The sequence below is a fragment of the Olea europaea genome, unplaced genomic scaffold (assembly GCF_002742605.1).
Source record: "Olea europaea var. sylvestris unplaced genomic scaffold, O_europaea_v1 scaffold1775, whole genome shotgun sequence".
In the NCBI taxonomy this organism is placed as follows: Eukaryota; Viridiplantae; Streptophyta; class Magnoliopsida; order Lamiales; family Oleaceae; genus Olea; species Olea europaea.
This window is the reverse complement of record NW_019235481.1, coordinates 7,834-27,419: the sequence shown is the minus strand read 5'-3', so window position 1 is coordinate 27,419 and position 19,586 is coordinate 7,834. Positions and strand designations below refer to the sequence as shown.

The following is a 19,586-nucleotide window of genomic DNA, read 5'->3' as shown; positions in this document are numbered from 1 at the left end:
CCAAAACCCCATATGGATTATGCACATATTGTATAGGTTCGTTTTATGTAAATCTCATGTCTAACTTAGGCTCTGGTAAATTAGTGATGATTATTCAGATATTTTTTTATGTGCCTAAGTCGTGTACTGTTTGTAGCCATGCCTTCTACTTGATGCACTTGCAAAGTGTTGAAATGCATTAAAATTTTTGTTTTCCAATGGGGATTTCAGCACTCATCGATTTTTATTAGCTGAATTGCTTTGTGGGTTTATTAATGAAGTGCTAGCTAATACTTGTTAAAAGTAGCACGGGCACCATATCATAACCATGAACAGTAGTTTTATATACTGTGTCAAACTGGTGTTTCAAAGTTGCTCTGAAACTTGTAATGGTATGGAGATTGTGTCCATTAAGTAGGTTAGTGATGGAGGGGGGAACAAATGGGTAGTTACCGGTTCCTTGAGCTATATGATGATACCGTTCATTCTGTTTCTGTCTGTATGATTTTATCATTTTATTCGCCAATGGGATCTTAAAACTTAAAAGTGAACGTGGTTCTTGATATACCTAAGAAGAAGTACCCATCTTGGCTATTAAGAATCTAAGTGATCCATCCCATGGCAATATTGGCCGCCAATAGTTACTTAAAGTTCTTTATGTTGTTTTGATGAGCAATTACTGTAGCTTTGCCATGGTACCGCTTATTTAGAAGCGAAGTGGGCTCAAAATTTAAACCAAACATTACTCTAATTCACTAGAATGCTGCAAGGGAAAGTTTATTCTCTTTAACAATCTGTTTCTCTTACAATTGCTCGAGAAAACCATCCTAAGTCTCGTCCTATTTACACTACTAGTAGGAGCATTATAGTTAATGTATGTACAAGAATCGAGTTAATTCTCCAAATAGTCACTAAATTTTGACAAAAGTTCTCAGGAGGTCACCGAACTTCAAAACTTTCCTAAATAGTCACTAAACTGTGCCAAAAGTTCCCAGGAGGTCACCGAACTTCAAAACTTTCCTAAATAGTCACTAAACTGTGCCAAAAGTTCCCAGGAGGTCACCGAACTTCAAAACTTTCCTAAATAGTCACTAAACTGTGCCAAAAGTTCCCAGGAGGTCACCGAACTTCAAAACTTTCCTAAATAGTCACTAAACTGTGCCAAAAGTTCCCAGGAGGTCACCGAACTTCAAAACTTTCATAAATGATCACTGAACATTACAAAAAGTTCCTAGATGGTCGCTCAGCTTTCAAATTGAGACCCCATACATCACTGGTTTAGAGACCCCTAGGAACTTTTTGCAAATTTAGTGACTATTTAGGAAAGTTTTGAAATTCGGTGACCGCCTGAGTTCAGTGATTATTTAGGGAAGTTTTGAAGTTCGATGACCTCTTGGAACATTTTGGCAAAATTCAGTGACTATTTGGCTAATTAACTTTACAAGAATCCCATACATGTACTCTAGACTAATACATTTGATTTGTATTCAAGAATCCTATAGATTTATAATCCTTCTTTTCAATGTAGTGGTATATAATTCTTCTGTGCCAACATTCATGAATTTCAAGATTCATGCGTCTTCTTCAATATTCATTCGTAGGTAATTATTGTGGACTACCAAAGTTCAATAAAGTATCTTGAGAAACTTTAACATCTGCGAAAACTGACTAAGATTCTACTTGTATTAGGTTTACAGGAGATACAAGCACTATTATCAACTTATGCAGTCGGTAGTTGCCTCGTTTGAATCTGTCGCCGGACTTAGCCATGCAGCGCCATTCGCAAAATTGGCTTTAAAAACCATGTCCAAACATTTCAGGTGTTTAAAGAATGTCATTACTGATCAGCTGCAGTTCATAAAATCTCACGGTCCACTAAGTTATGAGAGAATCGAGGCTAAATTCGGGAATTCTGAAGTCGGGATTCAGAGCAAAAGACCATTTCACAATGCTGGATTCATGGATCAACCTGTATGGCGATCTCAAAGAGGACTTCCGGAACGAGCTGTTACTGTTCTCCGGGCCTGGTTGTTTGAACACTTTCTACACCCGTAAGTTTTTATTTACGCCACTTAGCAGTATATTTCCCTTCATTTCATGTTCTTAAACTTAAGCTTAACAGAAACCGTTGCTGTTACAGCTATCCGACTGACACGGACAAGATAATGTTAGCAAAACAGACAGGTCTCACGAGGAACCAGGTGCACATCTACTTAAATACATGAATGTTTTCTCCTTTTCAAGATTCATATAAATGTATTGTTTAATGCAAATATCATCTAAAACTATATGTATATATGGATCAGGTCTCAAACTGGTTTATCAACGCAAGAGTAAGGCTTTGGAAGCCTATGGTAGAGGATATACACATGCTTGAAACGCGTCAAACCCAAAAATCTTCGCAAAGAGAGGAGCAAAGTACCAACAGGTTAAACAATCACTTGCCTATAAGTTGTCCAGTTGAATGTGAAAATGCATCCACCTCGATACCAAGAATTGAAACATTGCCATCAAAACTCGCTGGGAATGACTTAACTGGAACTCCTATGGGCGGCGAGGGGCTGGTGACTTTTCCATATGATAATTTGTCACATCATATGGGCATGAGTAATGCTGGCGGAAGTGGCGGTGTTTCCTTAACTCTTGGTCTTCATCAGAATGTAGGTTTCTCAGAAACTTACACAGTAAATGCAGCACATGGTGAAGGGTATGTAGCCAATGGCTTTGCTGTACAAAATCGATAGTTTGGTAGGGACATTATCGGAGGACAACTTCTGCGTGATTTTTGTTGGATGATTTGATCATATGTAAAAGTAAAACACATTAGAAATAAACTGTTAATGTAATTGATAAATCCTAGTATGGTTTGAAAATCTGATTTGCAGGAGATCAAACCCGTCGTTAGATTTTATCTATTTATTTTGAATTTCTCAAAAGAGGCTCGAATCTAGGATAATGATTTGGTTCTTGCTTTGCTTTTATACATTCTTAAACAGTTATTTGACATCATTTCAACCACAATAATATTACATGTAAATTCAAAACTTTTCATTAATTATTAACCACACATTTCCTATCAACAGACTATTCAAAAATGCATTCTTATGAAAATAACGTGACCCAAACAAGGGCTATATATTCTTATTTCCAAATTATTGAATTCCCATAAAAGCTGATGGTTATTCTTATCTACTTTGTTATTAAATTCCCCATATATTTTCATTTTCCTTTCTTTCTTTTGTTGTGCTAGATACAAACGGTTCATTTAAATTTAGGCCATTTAATTATGGTGAAAATCTAAATTGGATAATTCATTATTATCTTTTCAACGTCTTGATGAAATTATTAAATTTCAATTTGCTTTCAACTCTAGTTATTATGTGATCTTTCGTGAGTAAAATTAATGTCTGACTTGACCGTGGATGTAGTAAATTGTTGACATGTTGAGAAGGACGAGAAGGTTAATATCAAATTTAATCCCCCTATTGAATTTAGCTAAATATCAGATTTTAGTAGATTTACCTTCAATTATTTATATGTTTCGAGTGTATACTTTAAATATTCACTTGAGGTTAATTTTGGTAAAATAAGTAAATTTGTTCATGTGATTTTGCAACGAAAGTCCACCTAGACATTGTTTTGGGCGGTTAAGAGAAAAATATTTAGCCCAATAACTGAAGTAAGTGATGGGCCAGTGGACATACGTCTTTGGACTTTGTGTTGTGAAAGAGAAACTTATAAACAATCCATTAAACAAGAGAGAGGGATGCTAAAATGTCTCTATTGTTATTTTTATTTTATTTTAAGTTTAAATAAAAATAAATAATAAATGCAATAAGAAATAAAGATATTTTTATTTCTGTCCAACCTTGTGCTGCTAGTTGTCATCCCCAGAGAGAAATATTAAGTGTATATATGTTGATACTGAAATAGAAATCTGGTTTGTCTCTCAGTTTATGACATGTTACGATTTTTTATTTTATTAGCTAACATCCATGGTCACACCAAACTCCAATTATCGTCTTGTTGATCAAATCAATATTGTTGTTAGTCTCTTTGGACAAAATTAATTTTAGCAACAAGGTAAACATAGTTAAATTTAGTGGAAATTACATATTCTAATAGATTAAAAATTCACATTTTATAAATAAGATGACATGTTTAGTATTTCATAAATTTGAAATTTTTTTCATTAATTCATATATTTAAAAATTAATATTAAATTAAGATTATAATACAAATTATTCAACCCTAATTTATTTTCATTTTCCCCTTTCTCTCTACAGTCGCCTACTCGCCCCTCTCTCTTCCTCTCTCCTTTTCAAACTTTGGCAGCTGGCCAAATCATTCTCTCCTCTCCCATCACTCTCCACCACTCGTCTCTGCCATCAGATCGTCGCCGCCGGGGATGCTGCTGCAGAAACTCCTCTTGTGTGAGCCTTGTGACGGCAAGGAGCAGCGTATGATGTGAAGCGACATCACCGCTACTGTGTCGTCGCAGCTTGCGAGGGGAACGTCGAGAACGGATTCGGCCAGGTCGGTGATGATTGTTGCTCTACAGTTGGTCGGTGTAGGTTGTGGTGGATCTGGTGGCAACATTGTATGGTGGTTGGTTGGGCAAGTGGCTGCCAGCGATACGAAGAATATTGGAGTGGCAGTCGACGAGGTGTGTTGATGAGGATGAAAGATCTATCAACGAGGTGAAGAATGTTGGCGGTGGAAAGGGGTGACCAATGGCGAGTTCTTGATTGGTTGGGTGTCGGTGGATATGGTTTACAAATGGTAGCTTGATGGTGGTGGTGGTGGTGGTGGTGGTGGCGGTAATGGTGACAGTGATGATGTGTGGCGGCGATCTAGTGTTTGTGTGGCGACGATCTGGTGGAGGTGTTTTTGTGGCCGCGACAGTGGCGATCTATGGAGGTGTGTGGTGTCGTGGATTTGTTGGCCATCTGTGAAAGAGTGTGGTGTTGGTGTGTGGCAGGGACGGTGGTGGCTATGATTTGGGGCGGTTGTGGACCGTGACTGTGACTTCCAACTGTGATGTTGGTGTGTGGCGACGATCGTGGTGGCGATGAAAATTGTTACTGTGACCGTGACTCTCAATTGTGACTCACAATTGGATACATGATCCGAAAATTGTGACTGTGACTCACAATTGGATACGTGACCTAAAAATTGTGACCGTGAATAGTAAGTCTTGGTGGTGGTCATAAATTATGTAGTTGACTGTGACCAATAAATAATCTGTAACCAATGAAAAATATAAATTGTGATCGAAAAATAATGCTTGACATAAAAAAATGTTAATCCGTGAATGATAATTTTTCGATTTGTGACCAAAAAATAATTTGTGACCTAAAAATTTTTCGATTTGTGATCGATAAACAAATTGTAACCTATAAAATTTTTGAATTGTGATCAAAAAATAATAAGTGACGAATTAAATCATTAATTTGTGAACAAATTATATAAATCTATGACTTAAATATATTTAATTACTTACTTAATTAATTAAATTATAAATAATTTTTAATAAAAATCTGATTTTTGAAATTTGAAACTTGTTTTCTTGTTTTTGAAATGTGAGATAATTAATCTCTTACTTATGAAATTTTCCTTTAAATTTAAAGTTTAAATATCTACAATTTAAAGTTTGGGTACTATTTGTTAGCATCATAGCATGTGTAAGAATTCATAGATGGACTAGATTTTTAACCTCTTAGATTATCTCCAATCTTGCACCAAAATTTGCACCAAACAAAAAATCACCTCTAACCCATTACATCAGAAGTTGCACCAAATAAATAGTGTATAATAATTTTCTTCATTTTTTTAATTCTAAATAATTTATTTATTTATTTTATTACTACATAAATTATTAAATAAATAATTACATTTAGTTAACAAATATATTGAGTTCATTAATAAATTTTAAAAATACTACAATTAATAGAAATACAACAACTAAGCAAATATTAAATCATAATCTCAAAAAGAGTGTAATATGTTTGGAATCGCAATATCATTATATTACAAAGTCGAAATAGTATTCATAATTAATTATTATTGATTAAAAGATTCAAATTTATTACAAATACACATAATGATGATGATGATATAATTAAATTTAGAATTAAAATTTATTGTATAACAAATGGGCAAACATACCCTTAAAAAAATTGGTGCAAATAGGGGGAAAAAAAGAATAGGGAAAAAATTATAACTCAGTGATTTAGTTTACACCAAATCACAAGTAAGGTGTCTGGTTTGAAGATGCAAAACTCAAGTATGATGTAATTAATTAAATATATTTATTAATTAAATATAATAATGTCACAGTTATACAATTATTGGTCACATGTACATAATTACAGGTCACATTTTATTTATCAGTCATATATTGTCAAATTATTGATCACAGATTGTTTAGAGGTGACAAATCAATAATTTTATAGGTCACAATTTATTTAATTGATCACAGATTAAAAAATTATAGGTCACGATTTATCTATCGATCACATATTTTCAAATTTAGTGGTCAAATATTATTTTTTTAGTTACAAATTATTGAATTTTAAGATCACATTTTAACAGTTAATCACAAAGAATCAAATAATTAGTCACATACACCCAAACACCCGATCTCAATCCCCGATCCACCACCAATACTTCGTCACAAATCGATTAAATAGTTGGTCACAGACACTTCATCCCACACCGTCATTGCCCCGCCACCTCTACCACCACCGTCACAACGACCATCGAAAATAACAATAACACAACACCACTGCCACCAATATTACTATCTCACCACTATCACAACAACCACCACCCGAATCTGAAAACCACGTCACCATCACCATCCCCGCCACATGTCACACCCCTCATTTTTAGTCAAAGTCAAGAAATATAATTGGTCAAAATCAAAGTCAATAAGGGCTTAATTTTAGCAAATAATTTTCATGGGACTTAAATTGTAATTTCAAGTAAATGAGGGCTAGAAATGATATAATAAAGGAATCCAATGATTTAATTTCTATTATGGGAAATGAAATAACTAAATGTGATATTGTATGAAGATAGGGGGACTTGACTTGCAATTATTCAATATTTATCCGTTAGATATCATACATAGCCCTTGTTTGAGCCCCATTCTTTTCAGGAAAATACATTTTTAAACAGTATTTTGACATCATTTCAACCATACGTTTTTAATAAAATTATTTTACATGCAAATCAAAAAAATTTTCTTATTTTTTAATCATACAATTTTCATCAATACACTATTTGAAAAATTCATTTTTTTCCCAAAAATTGGGGCTCAAACAAGGGCATATTATCCATTTTCTCATTTTTTGGGGAAAAAAGAGAAAAGGGCCGAGAGAGATTGAGAAGAAAAGAGAAAAGAAGAAAAAGGATGAGGAAAAGAATGATGAGGAAGAGGAGGCGGCTTCAAGCTAGGGTCTTCAATTTCTCACTTGATTAAGATGGTAACTGTATGTTTATTGAATTAATTTTTTTAAGGGTTATGGAAAGTTTGTTTTAATTCAATGTTTAACAAGAATTAAGGGTTTGTTTGATTGCAAAGATGAAATTTGGTGGAAAAAAATGAATTCCAGGGAATTGAATTACCTAGAAATTATTTTTCTGAGAATTGTAAATTATTGTGTTTGATTGGTATAATTTTCTACGTGAAAAATGTTGAAGTAAAAGTATTTTTTGGTGTTCGTTTGGCTTTGTTTTACATGAAAATTGTCAGTTTAAGGGATATCAACTTCTACCATTGTTTCTAGAATTTGTTTTTATTGCCAACCAAAAAAAAAAAGGAAAAAAAAAAGATCAAAAAATCACCTATATTTTGGTGTTCGTTTGACTTTGTTTTACATGAAAATTGTCAATTTCAGGAATATTCTCTTTTACAAATGTTCCTAGAACTTGTTCCCATTGCCAACAATTAAAAAAAAACAAAAAGCAAAAAAAAAATGGGGAAAACCAAAAACCACCTATCCCTAGGAAAATAAAAGGTGAAAAATCACGCTTTAAGGTGTTGTACCTAGAAATTCATGGAAAATCAATTCCCTGAAAAATTTTGTCAATCAAATAGGCTAAAAGTGAAAGTTGGAATTCGAATTCCAAGTTCCATGGAAATTTTCGTGCAATCAAAGGGGGCCTAAGTGTTATTGATATAATTGATGTTATAAATCAAAATATAACAATGAAATGTTTATTTGGATATTAAGGTTGAAGAAAGTGAAAAATTTGAAAATGAGTTTGTGAGATAAAGACATATTCTTGGAATTATATAATACTAAAAACTTAAATTAAGGATTTGAGGTTGAAATTCTCTATTTTTCATCCATTTTCGAGCTATTGTAGAATAGGTGCAATTTTGAAATTCTGCCTAGAAAAGCGCTATTTCTGTCAATGTTTCCGGTGACAGATTTTAATATATAGACATTGGTGCTAGTTTTCAGTATTCTGGAATTAGAGTGCTACTTTTGTCAATCGTCTAATTTTTTTCGTGGACTTTTAGTATTAGAACCAAATTACATGTTAAATATTTGGGGTTTTGTTGTTAAAATAATTTATATAAACGAGTATATGTTGTTAGTGACCTTAATTTGGATTATGAGGTTGAAAATAAAATTTATTAAGTTCCCATTAGCAAATTAATATTTTTAAGGTAGGAAAATATGCAAAGCATATTTGTGAGGGGATATGATTTACTAGAGTGAGTGCGTGATATCATACTTGATATTTGAAGTTGAAACGGAGACGAGAAGATTGAAACCATGATCGACCATGACTTGGTGAGTGGAAAAACTTAAATATTTTAAAAGTATTTATAAATTAACTATATTAGTAAAGTATGTGCAATTATGTGTTCGATTTTATGATTATTATAGAAATCTCTTTTCTTATGACACGTGTGAAATTTCAAATATCATTTATGGTACACTTATGACTTGGTATGTGAGACAAATGAGATATTGAGATCGGCCAGAAAAGTATCATTGATAATATATCTCTTTTAGTTCACAGAGGGGCCTTGACCGTATTCTATTTTACACGGAAAGGTTTTAATCGGACATTGGTCTTCACCGTGTACATATAATTCATAGAAGGGCCTTGCCCGTATTCTAGAATTGATTATCAGAGGTATTCATACCCGCTTTCGTTCACGGAGGAGGCCAAAGGCCCATGGCGGAAGTGTTTGGCCCGAGGGACGAATTTCAGATTTTAGTTAGAAGATACATTTTTGGTAGATCACATGTGATGTGATGAGATGATGGTATAAATATCAGTTGATGACTATATCGTAATTATGAGATGATATTTACAATGTTATGAGAATGTCTCACTTTTTGACTATAATTGTACGAGTCTATCATGTGAATATTTAACGATATAAACTTGATGTTTGGTATAAATGTTTAAAGGAGAAAGTATAATTATTTTTGAACTCTTTCACTCACTGAGTTGTCAACTCATATTTTTCTAAAATTATTCTTATAGGTAATATTGATCATTGATAGCTTGAAGAGTCCGATGATTCAAGAGTTAGAGCCACATGACATATTGAGTGATATGATTCATTTTGGTAAAATATGAAGTAATTATTTCTAGCCCATTGCACTATGTTTTTATAAATATCTGATTTTGTCGCATATTTTGCAGTAACTCATAGTCAGCCTTGGTGGTAGATTTGACATCTAGTCAGCATCTACCATTGATGCACATCATGTCTCGAGTCCATAAGGTGATTTGGGACGAGTCAGGTCACCACATATACCCAATCCCAATCCTAGATCCACCACCAACACTTGGTCACAAATCGACCAAATAGTTGGTCATAGACATTCTTTGTCCCATCCCGTTGTTGCGCTATCACCTCCACCACTACCATCACAACGACCACCGACAATAACAATAACATAACGCCATTGCCACTAACATTACTACCTCACCACTATCACGACAACCACCACCTAGATCTGAAACCACGTCACCATCACCGTCCCAGCCGCCGCCAGCACCACGCCAACACGAACTCACCATGCCCTCAGCAACCAAGACATAGTCCCCATGGTGACACTACACAACCACAACACAACCTCTCAACAGCCACCAACACCACTACCACCTCACCACCACAACTACCACTAAAACAACCACTTGCAAAATCGAAAACAAGTAAAACCACCCACAACTAACATCAAAACAATAACAAAAAAAGAATACCACCACTGATATGTGCTACAGTGACTGCTGCTTGCAGTGAGCAACGACTGCGATGACGACCATAGATGGATCTGCAGTTGCATGATATGGGTGAAATAACACAGCAAATAGCGACGATTCGAGCTCTTTCTAGGGTGATCTAGATTGAAGATAGGTGGTGGGTTGGGCAACGACGGCGAGCGACGACGATGGGAAGATGAGGAGTTCGTGATTGCTTCGGATTCGTACAGAGAGAATGGATGGACGATTCACTGGAGAGAGATGGTTAGGGGAAAGAGAGAGTTGTGGAGATAAATTAGAGTTTTGATAGATGGGGGACCTAATTTGTGAATAATGAAACATCAACCCTGATTTTTGAATTATCATCTTTAAAAACCTAGAATGATGTAATTTCCTCAAAAAAGTATTTAACCATTTTGGTGCAGAATAGTGCAAATGAATAGGGTTGCACCTCAAAATGGTGCAATGGATTGGAGGAGATTTGTACCAAAAAATTGGTGCAATGGGGATGGGGCTGAATATGCTCATAAATCAAATAAAACTTAGTGTTTATTAATTATTCCATGTCTAAGAAATATTAAAAAGAATAGAAAATGAAGAGATAATATCATGTTAACCCATGAAATTATGACAATATCAGATGCATCCCGTCACATTTAAAAAATCACACTAATATTCCATATTTCTAAATTTGAGCACCACATAGAGCATCTTATGACTTCTTATATCGCATATAAAATTAGGTTGATATACAAAAGGTCCTTGTGAAGAAAAAAAAAAAAAAAAAAAATTTTCGACCAATATCAGTTGGAAAAAAAAAAAAAGGTGTTTTTCTCTTAGTTTGTGTTACTAGCAGATGAATTCTTTATTATTTATGATAATTTTGCTATTTTATAAAGGTTGAGCCTCAACCTTGAGGGCTCCCACCGCCCCGTCCCTAGAGCTATGTGAAGGAGGTAAATTGAGGGATGTGCCTCAACAGGCCAGGGAACAAGAACTGTTTGTATACTGCGCCTACAAGGAGTCCAATTCCATATTTTAGGTGAAAAAAAAAAAAAAAAAAAGAATTTTCGACCAATATCAGTTGGAAAAAAAAAAAAGGTGTTTTTCTCTTAGTTTGTGTTACTAGCAGATGAATTCTTTATTATTTATGATAATTTTGCTATTTTATAAAGGTTGAGCCTCAACCTTGAGGGCTCCCACCGCCCCGTCCCTAGAGCTATGTGAAGGAGGTAAATTGAGGGATGTGCCTCAACAGGCCAGGGAACAAGAACTGTTTGTATACTGCGCCTACAAGGAGTCCAATTCCATATTTTAGGAATCGAACCTTCACACTGTGGTTACCAGCAAGGGATGAGATAACCTCACTCCTATCCTTTGCACCACTGAGCTATGCTCCGGGGGGTAATTTTGCTATTTTATAATTTCTACTAAAGTTGTTTCTAGTGTTAAATTTTTACTTAACAAAAATATATTAGGTATAACGATCTTATTTTAGATTACATATGACTTCAAAAATGGTAATGGTGAATTTGATCCTCACTACCAGACATGAGTAACAAACACATCCTCAATATTCCAATTTTTTGTTCCTTATTGTAAGCATTGGGTTAAGCTTTGGCGATTTTTATATAATATCACTTTTAAATTTATTCTTTAGAAATGCTTTCTAATACTTAAATATTGTCCAATTAACGTTACTAAAAATGTAATTTTCCTTGTTCATATTAACTTTTTCCTCCCTCGTAACATTCGACAAGGGAGTGTTAATTCAATATGTCCTCTTAGCACTAACAAATATGTGTGGGCTATTCCAGTTTTTCCTCTTTCTGCACAAGCATCAATCCTACTAGTTTATTATTTAGTAATTGCAAAAATATAGGTTCTTTGTTTAACCAATTACTTATTTCAGCAACGGAATATCTAGACAATTTAAAACCTAGGGAGAAATTGTGCATTTCACTTACTAAAAGGAATAGAATATGAACAACGTGTAAGATCATCAAGTTAAATCAGATGTAAAATTCTTGATAAGAATCAATACAATGACAAGCTTATGGAGTACTAATTCCTTGTTTGCTTTATGTCTTTCGACCCGTATGGAAAATAAATGAAGGGCCTATTTGATAAAGCTTTTGAAATATCAAAAAACTACTTTTGAATTTGTTTGAATAATTTTTTGTAAGTGTTTTTCTTTTCAGTGGTTAGAAGAGTTTTTTAAACAATCTGTTCTACAGAAAACTCTTTTATAAGAAGCAAAAACCCTGACAAACGGCTAGAAATATTGTTTTAGATTAATAAGACCAGCTATGGTCAGTGATAGCTGGTCCTGTTAAAAAAAGTAGTCAAGAAAGAAATATCATTGTCTGAGAAAAGAATGGTTCTTTTCCTTGTCATTGGTTAACAGAGAACATAATCTTATATAATTGCTAATCATAGAACCTTAGTTATCTTGTCTTCATATTAATATAATATTAGTCTCTTTCTTTACAAAATATTACTTGTACTGGGGAACTTAATATATGCTATCTTAGGCATTATAAATTCCAGTCCTACATGCACATATGATTCACCAACCTCTTACTCTTTGATTTGCATGAAACTAATTGTGCATGCATATCTTCTTTTTCTCCTCCTCCTCCTCGTCTTTGGGTTGGGAAGGATCAGGTAATCTGCATCCTGAGGTCTAGATATATGGTTTATTATATCCATTGCATCTAGTCCTCAGGATACAGATTAACCCCATCGTCTCTCAATGCATATATACCAATATCTTTTGAAGTATGCACATACATATTTTCTTATGGAAACTGCACACTCGAGTATATTTTGTCCATCCATAGTGAGCTAGAAACAAGAGGTTGAAGACAAGGATATTTTTACTTTTGAGGACTGCCACAAGTTTTACAGGAAGAAATGTATTCTTAATAAATTTGAGGCCTGCCATGTAATTTTCTTTTTGTCAATTTGATAATTTCATTGCTGCCATTAGAAGTTTTTAGGTATCTATATCCTTGTTAACTACAAAACATGTTATTTTATTATTCCTCTACTTCTTTATAACTTGTTCTAATGGTGACCTTTTAAGAATGTGATACCCATGTTCCTAGCTAATAAAAACAATTTTTTGAACAGGTAAATGACATCATGCAACTCGCGTGATGCCGAGGATGAGCAGAAGCAAGAGGTATATATTTCATCAATACCAAAGAACTTTATCATATCCGAATTTTTTAACGAAAGATAAACTAACTGTTTGAATTGTTTCGAAATAAATGAAATCTTTTCGTACAATTTAACACACTCATTCAAAGCTCTATTGCTATTTTGCGTGGCAATCCACATCGATGTAATGAAAGTGAAGGACCCACGACAATGATGGAATGACCTATCACCTAGGTGTGACTAAATAACATTTAAATAAACTTTTTTCATTAGCTAGGGACACACGGATGCCATGGATTCAAAAGATCTGAATAATGAGTGCAACAAATTGTATATTCGGCACATAGGTTTCATACTTACGAAAAATGAGAGACCCATGGCGAAGTTTACTCTTCTTCAAATCTACATAAAACATTGTCCATTTACCCTAAATATTTCCCTTCATTTTTTGTCAATTGATGTCACTTCCATTTGTTGGCACATATTTTCAGTTATGTTATGCGTTCTACACCAAGAACTACATATTCATTTAATACCGTTCAACTAGTTGCATGTCCTCGGTGATGACATGTACACATCAGTGGCATAATCTAGAGCCCGTTTGATTTCCATTTTTCTAAGAATGAGAATTAAAAATACACCTGTTACGAGACTCACACAAGATATATAAACTCAAATATGGTAGCTTAATATAATAGATAACAGTAATATTTTTCATTTTTGTAGCCAAAGAATGGAAATCAGACGATATTCTACTTTATCTTTAGAAGAAAAAGTGATTAGACAAGCATATCATTATAAACTCACTAGTTTATTTTTCATGCTTTTCCATAAAGAGAAAATAAAGTTTGCTTTATCTGCTTCTGTAATGACAACTGGTTATTTAGAATATTGGTTCTCTAAAACTTCTCCAATAGCTTTTGAAAAACAACTTTTACAGCTAAACTTTCTACGTGTTCATTTTACTTTGAAATATTAGGGAAAGAAAATTCTATAAAGAATATAAATAGCTTTTGACAGTTTAAATTTAATTTAATATTGTATAAAATGTAAATCCACCTATCCTTAAAAGATGCTAATTGATCTTTGAAAGATATAGTGCCTAGATGTTGTGATCTAGTGCTTCTTTTAATTTTTTTATTTTTTTAACTTTCAATATCAGTCATAATTTGATCTTAACCACATATTTCATGAAATTCACGGTTTTTACCAATTTTTTAATCAAATATTTCATCAACTTTTATTAAAATTTAGTAATTTCTTTTAATCAAAAAGTTTGGTAAACAACCCTTAAGATTGTGGTCAAAAGACTCAAAACGGACTGGAAACTGCAAAATGTTATAGAATGAGAGGAAAGAATCTTGACTGATTTATTATTATTATTATTATTATTATTATTATTACTACTACTACTACTACTACTACATGAATATGATGATCTTTGAAATCTTAGGCCTTGTTTGGGCTCAATTTTAATGAAAATTGTGGGGAAAATGAGTTTTAGAATAGTCATTTGTAAGAGAATGCGTAGTTAAAAAAAAAGGAAAAATTTTCGATTTATGTATAATATAATTTTATGAGAGAATGTCTAGTTAAAAATGAATTTTGAAAAAAGAATTTCTGAAAAAATGGAGGCCAAACATATGCTTAGTAATATTCAAATGCAATGTTTTAAAGACACAATCTGTTTCCAGCCATTGAAATAAAATATAAACAAAAGACTCGGACTGGATTCCACGGCCAAACTGCCAAATTCTTGATTGTTTTGGAAATCTTGGAATATTTGTAAAGGTAAATTGAAAAATTCTCCAATTAGTGCGATAATTAGTTACGACTCTTCAAGTACAAAATGTGCATTTCAAAGAGTTGTGTTGTTTCAGAATGGATGTAACATTTTAATAAGGTGTAATCTACACTATTAAATATGAAATAGTGCAATCTAATGGTTGAAATTAATTTGCACCAAAAGATGTGTCCATTCGAGGAGACGCATGAAAATCTATAAATAAAACCTTCCTAATTCAATTTTCTTCACTCCAAATCACTTCCATATAATTTATTTCTAATTCTTTTATTTCTTCAAATTCTATCAAAATAATTTTCGGCCCCGTTTGGTACCCATTTTTTCAAAATGCATTTTTTTCTCTTATTTTTTCAACTACACATTCTTTATTAAAATAACATTACACGTAAATAAAAAACTTTTCCTTATTTTTTAACCACACATTTCTCATCAATTTACTATTCTAAAATATATTTTTACAAGAAAATGGATATCAAACACCCCCTTCATATTATTTTTGAGTTTCCTGTTCGATATTGATAGACCCCCACCTCCAATATTCCAATACAAGTTGTTATTAGTTCAATATTCTAGAGAATTCCAAAGTTAGTTAGCAAAAGGGCAGAATTATAATAACAAACTAGTAAATTCTCTATAAATGTAATGGGGGGAAAGCGGGACATCATTCAGGAAAGATTGGGAAAATTCAGGAAAAGATTGGGAAAATTCAGGAGAGACCAAGGCCTCTCGAATGCCTTAGGAAATGTTATTTCATTTACTTTATGTTCTTCATTTCATTTAAATAAACAGTACAATAATTCCTTGTTCACAATCCATCCTTCCCAACTAATTCATACGGCTTATTTCGTCAATTACATGTGCACTTTCCATTTCATAAATCAGCCACCATATTGACTACCTAACTAGATCCAGTAATCACCCACAAGACAGGTTCATCAATAGCTTCACAGGTTCAGATAGGAGCAACAACAGTATCAACTCTATTCAGCAGCAGTAGAATTCAACAGAAGCAATTAGGATCGTATTAGATATCTTCCTTCTAGAAAAGTACAGCTAAGCATTGGTTCGTTCGACAAAATTAATATTGTGCTATATTAATTATGAGAGAAGCATTGTATCTTGAGAGAATGATGTTGATTTGATCCTCTTGGCGCCAGTCTAGGAGTCGAAAATCCGTCTTTCTCTCATATCTTGCATCATTTAATTTCCTTCGTATTTTTGTGTTTTCTATGTTTGTTTAAGTCATGATTTGATTATTATCATGCATATACCATGATTTTGGTAAGTCGTTACTCTATTTGTATTTGCATGCACGTATATTTTTATTAGCGAATCTAAATTATGGACTAATTTATTACACATGCATGGGGTTGGGGGGGGGGGGAATCCTTTATCTTGAAGCTATTTCTAGTTAAAAAAAAAAAAAAAAACACAAACACACACACACACACACACTTAAGATTAAATTAAATCTGAGATTTTCTTATTAGAAACAAAAATTTCCTCAAAGAAGAATTGAAGCAAGAAAACACGGAAATTAATCAGAAAACACGTTTCTGATTCTACCCAAGATTTGCCCTTTTGAGGACTTAACTACTTGTGCTTCTCATTCCCTTTGTAATCCCTTACCTCTCAGCATTTGAAAACCTTGATCTTGCTTGTAAACAATTATGATCTCATTTGCAGAACAAAAACTTAGTGGCCCCCTAATTTGGCTTTATTTATATATATATATATTACACAATGGTCACATCATAGAGTAGCAGTAGTCGAGATAAATTAATGAAACTCTCACGATTTTGTTGAAGGACGTAAAAAATGGTGGAAAACTGAAGAACAAGGATGGATGTTTTAACTGGAACTTCTATTGTATTATTGATTCATAGATTTTCTTCACCTCCCTGCTTCTAACGAGACAAATTTAAGTTCAATGCTAACTTTGGAGATTTGAATAATAAAAAAGCAGAGGGGTTCAAAGCCAGGGTGTCTTGGCTGTCATAATTCATTTTTCAGATCTACCTCTCTCAGGGAGGTATATGAATTGGTCTGTCTTGTAAGAATGTTGGGGCTTTTGTTTCTGACTGAGATATCTGGTTGGATATTTCGGGTTTCAGGTTGTTGCCTCTTATTTGGAGTTGGGTAGGTTTCTGTTGACACATAAAAATTCAGCTCAAATCGTACGGTCCAAGGAATGAAGTCCTATTGGAGGATCCTCAAATCAGATAGCCGAAAGAATGAAGCCCAATCAGACAATTCAAGATGAAGGCCCAAATAGGGAGGCCCGTGAACGCGATAACACCATCGCCCAAACTTGCAAGTCGCCCAGGATCTGAGCGAATGGAATGCCATGCAGTCGCCCAGAGCTGCCACTCTATTCTCGTCCAAACCTTCGAGTTACCCAAGATTTTAGCAAACATGAAGTGTTATGGTTATCAAAAAGCGCAATTATCAAAGCAGTTATTAAGCAGCCCTATCACGTTCCACGATTCAAGAAATTCAATCGAAAACAGTTGAACGACAAAGAGTAATGGCAGCAGTTAAAAAAGGCAGTTCCATGACAAGTTGGCCATTACGAGGAAAGTTGGCAGTTATAGAACGATCAAGCAGTTTTTAGGCGGTTGATTCCAAAGAGATCATCCAGGGAGTATAAAAGGAAGAAAAGACATAGAGCAAGGGACCCGAATAAAAAAACTATCGAACAGAGAACATGTAATTTTAAATTTCTTAGTTTAGATTTAAACACTTCTTTCAGTAACTCGTGTGCTTGCGCCCCTTAGAGGCATTCTGTTTTTACTTTCCGATTGTAAAGACATCGCCAATAAAGAACACCCCTTTTTAGGACTTTGTCTCAAGAGGTTTGTCCCTTACACAATCGTCTGATCTCTTTTTAATTGTTAGTGACGAACCCGCGCGAAACAATTTGGCACGCCCAGTGGGACAGTGGTGTTTGGTGTTGAAAATACAAAAGGTGAAGCAATATGCCTCAGAGATCCGATAAGGAAGCAGCAAGTCAGGAAGGAGTCCAGTCTGTGATCGAGCGATATGAAGAGCAGCATGCCTCTCCACGAACAAATGGACAGAATCAGAGCAGTAACAGTCGTTACGAACCAATGACGGAGTTGAGTCCTCGAACTATGCGTGCACTACTTGGAGAACTCACACAAGATGTCGTTGAACAAGTAAATTTTCGAAATATTCATAATATGGAAAGATTTACCCAAAATGGGAATGCACATTATGACAACATGGCCAAACAACTAAACACTTTGAACGAAATAATGAATAAGTTAATAGGCCAACTATGTCAACCGGTTATGCCTCTTGCAAATCACTTTCAAACTAGGACAATTGTGGGACGTAATCCCTCAGTTCTAAATCCGAATCAAGGGATAGAACCACTTTCTGGTCCCTCTACTTCAAACCAAGGAGGTGGTGCAGTGCCAAATCAGAGCAATGGTAGTGGTACGCCTAACTTGGGGGGTAATCCAATTGTAAGAGATAATGTCCTAAACAATGGACAGAATACCCCACGTGTTAATGAGGGAATAGATGTTTAGGCTAATGGTAATGGCCCTAATCATGGTAACTTTGTTGCCAATCAAGGACCAAACATCAGGCCTCATGCAAATCAACCGGTTAACCAACCTGTAGGAATTCCATATGACCCCAACGTCATGTTGAGGAATCAGATTATGGAAATCGTACAGGATCAGATGGCTTTTGGGGTGCATTCTGTTATTAGGCCGACTTATACAAAGTCATATCCTGATTGAGTAGACCAAGCATATCCATGGTCTAGAGGGTATAAAGTGCCAGAATTCTCACTATTTACCGGTTTAGGAGAGGTGTCTACTCTAGAACACATAGGGCGATTCACATTGCAAAGTGGCGATGTAACTGATTACCATAAAATGAGGCTTTTCCCTAGTTCATTAACAGGAGTAGCTTTCTCCTGGTTCATCAACTTGCCAGCGAACTCTGTTCAAACATGGCAACAATTGGAACAATTATTCCATGCTCAGTTTTATAAAACTGAGTCTGAAGTCACTTTGGTTGATTTGGCGAATCTACGTCAAATGCCAAACGAATGGGCAGAAAGTTTTCTCCAAAGGTTCAAGATAGCAAGAAGCAAGTGTTTTGTACCTCTGCCCGAAAAAGAATTTGTCAAAATCGATCAGGGCTGTTTGAGCTTTGATTTAAAAAAGAAATTCCAAGACAAGGAATTTCCTGACCTTTTTCAGTTGAGTGCGAATGTGATTAGGTATGAACGACTGATAAGAGAAGAAGAGCAGATGAAAAATTCTAGTAAAGGGACTTATTACAAAGACCTAAATTTTAACGTTCATACCATCAGCGACAAGTCATATGATCAAGCCGAAATGTGTTTGGACGAATT

The 19,586-nt window shown here is 34.3% G+C and overlaps 2 protein-coding genes across 2 annotated transcripts in view; both read left to right on the top strand.

Annotated features, from left to right (window-relative positions):
- LOC111378132 (protein NRT1/ PTR FAMILY 5.6-like) overlaps positions 1-153 on the top strand; it is a 9,876-nt gene extending 9,723 nt beyond the window's left edge. Inside the window, exon 4 of the mRNA XM_023001306.1 lies at positions 99-153. Coding sequence (XP_022857074.1) covers positions 99-153 — 55 coding nt within the window. The remainder of the gene's footprint in view (positions 1-98) is intronic.
- A 1,344-nt stretch (positions 154-1,497) lies between these two features.
- LOC111378119 (BEL1-like homeodomain protein 9) lies at positions 1,498-2,915 on the top strand. The gene is made up of 4 exons (XM_023001289.1): positions 1,498-1,580; positions 1,669-2,030; positions 2,120-2,180; positions 2,286-2,915. The coding sequence occupies exons 2-4, from the start codon at positions 1,702-1,704 to the stop codon at positions 2,721-2,723; spliced, it is 828 nt and encodes a 275-aa protein (XP_022857057.1). The 5' UTR covers positions 1,498-1,580; positions 1,669-1,701; the 3' UTR covers positions 2,724-2,915.
- Positions 2,916-19,586: the final 16,671 nt, after the last annotated feature.

Coding starts and splice junctions, on each gene's coding strand:
- LOC111378119 (XM_023001289.1), top strand. CDS start 1,702: ATGCAGTCGGTAGTTGCCTCGTTTGAATCTGTCGCCGGACTTAGCCAT. Junction 2,031..2,119: donor TTTGAACACTTTCTACACCC/GTAAGTTTTTAT, acceptor TTGCTGTTACAG/CTATCCGACTGACACGGACA. Junction 2,181..2,285: donor CAGGTCTCACGAGGAACCAG/GTGCACATCTAC, acceptor TATATGGATCAG/GTCTCAAACTGGTTTATCAA.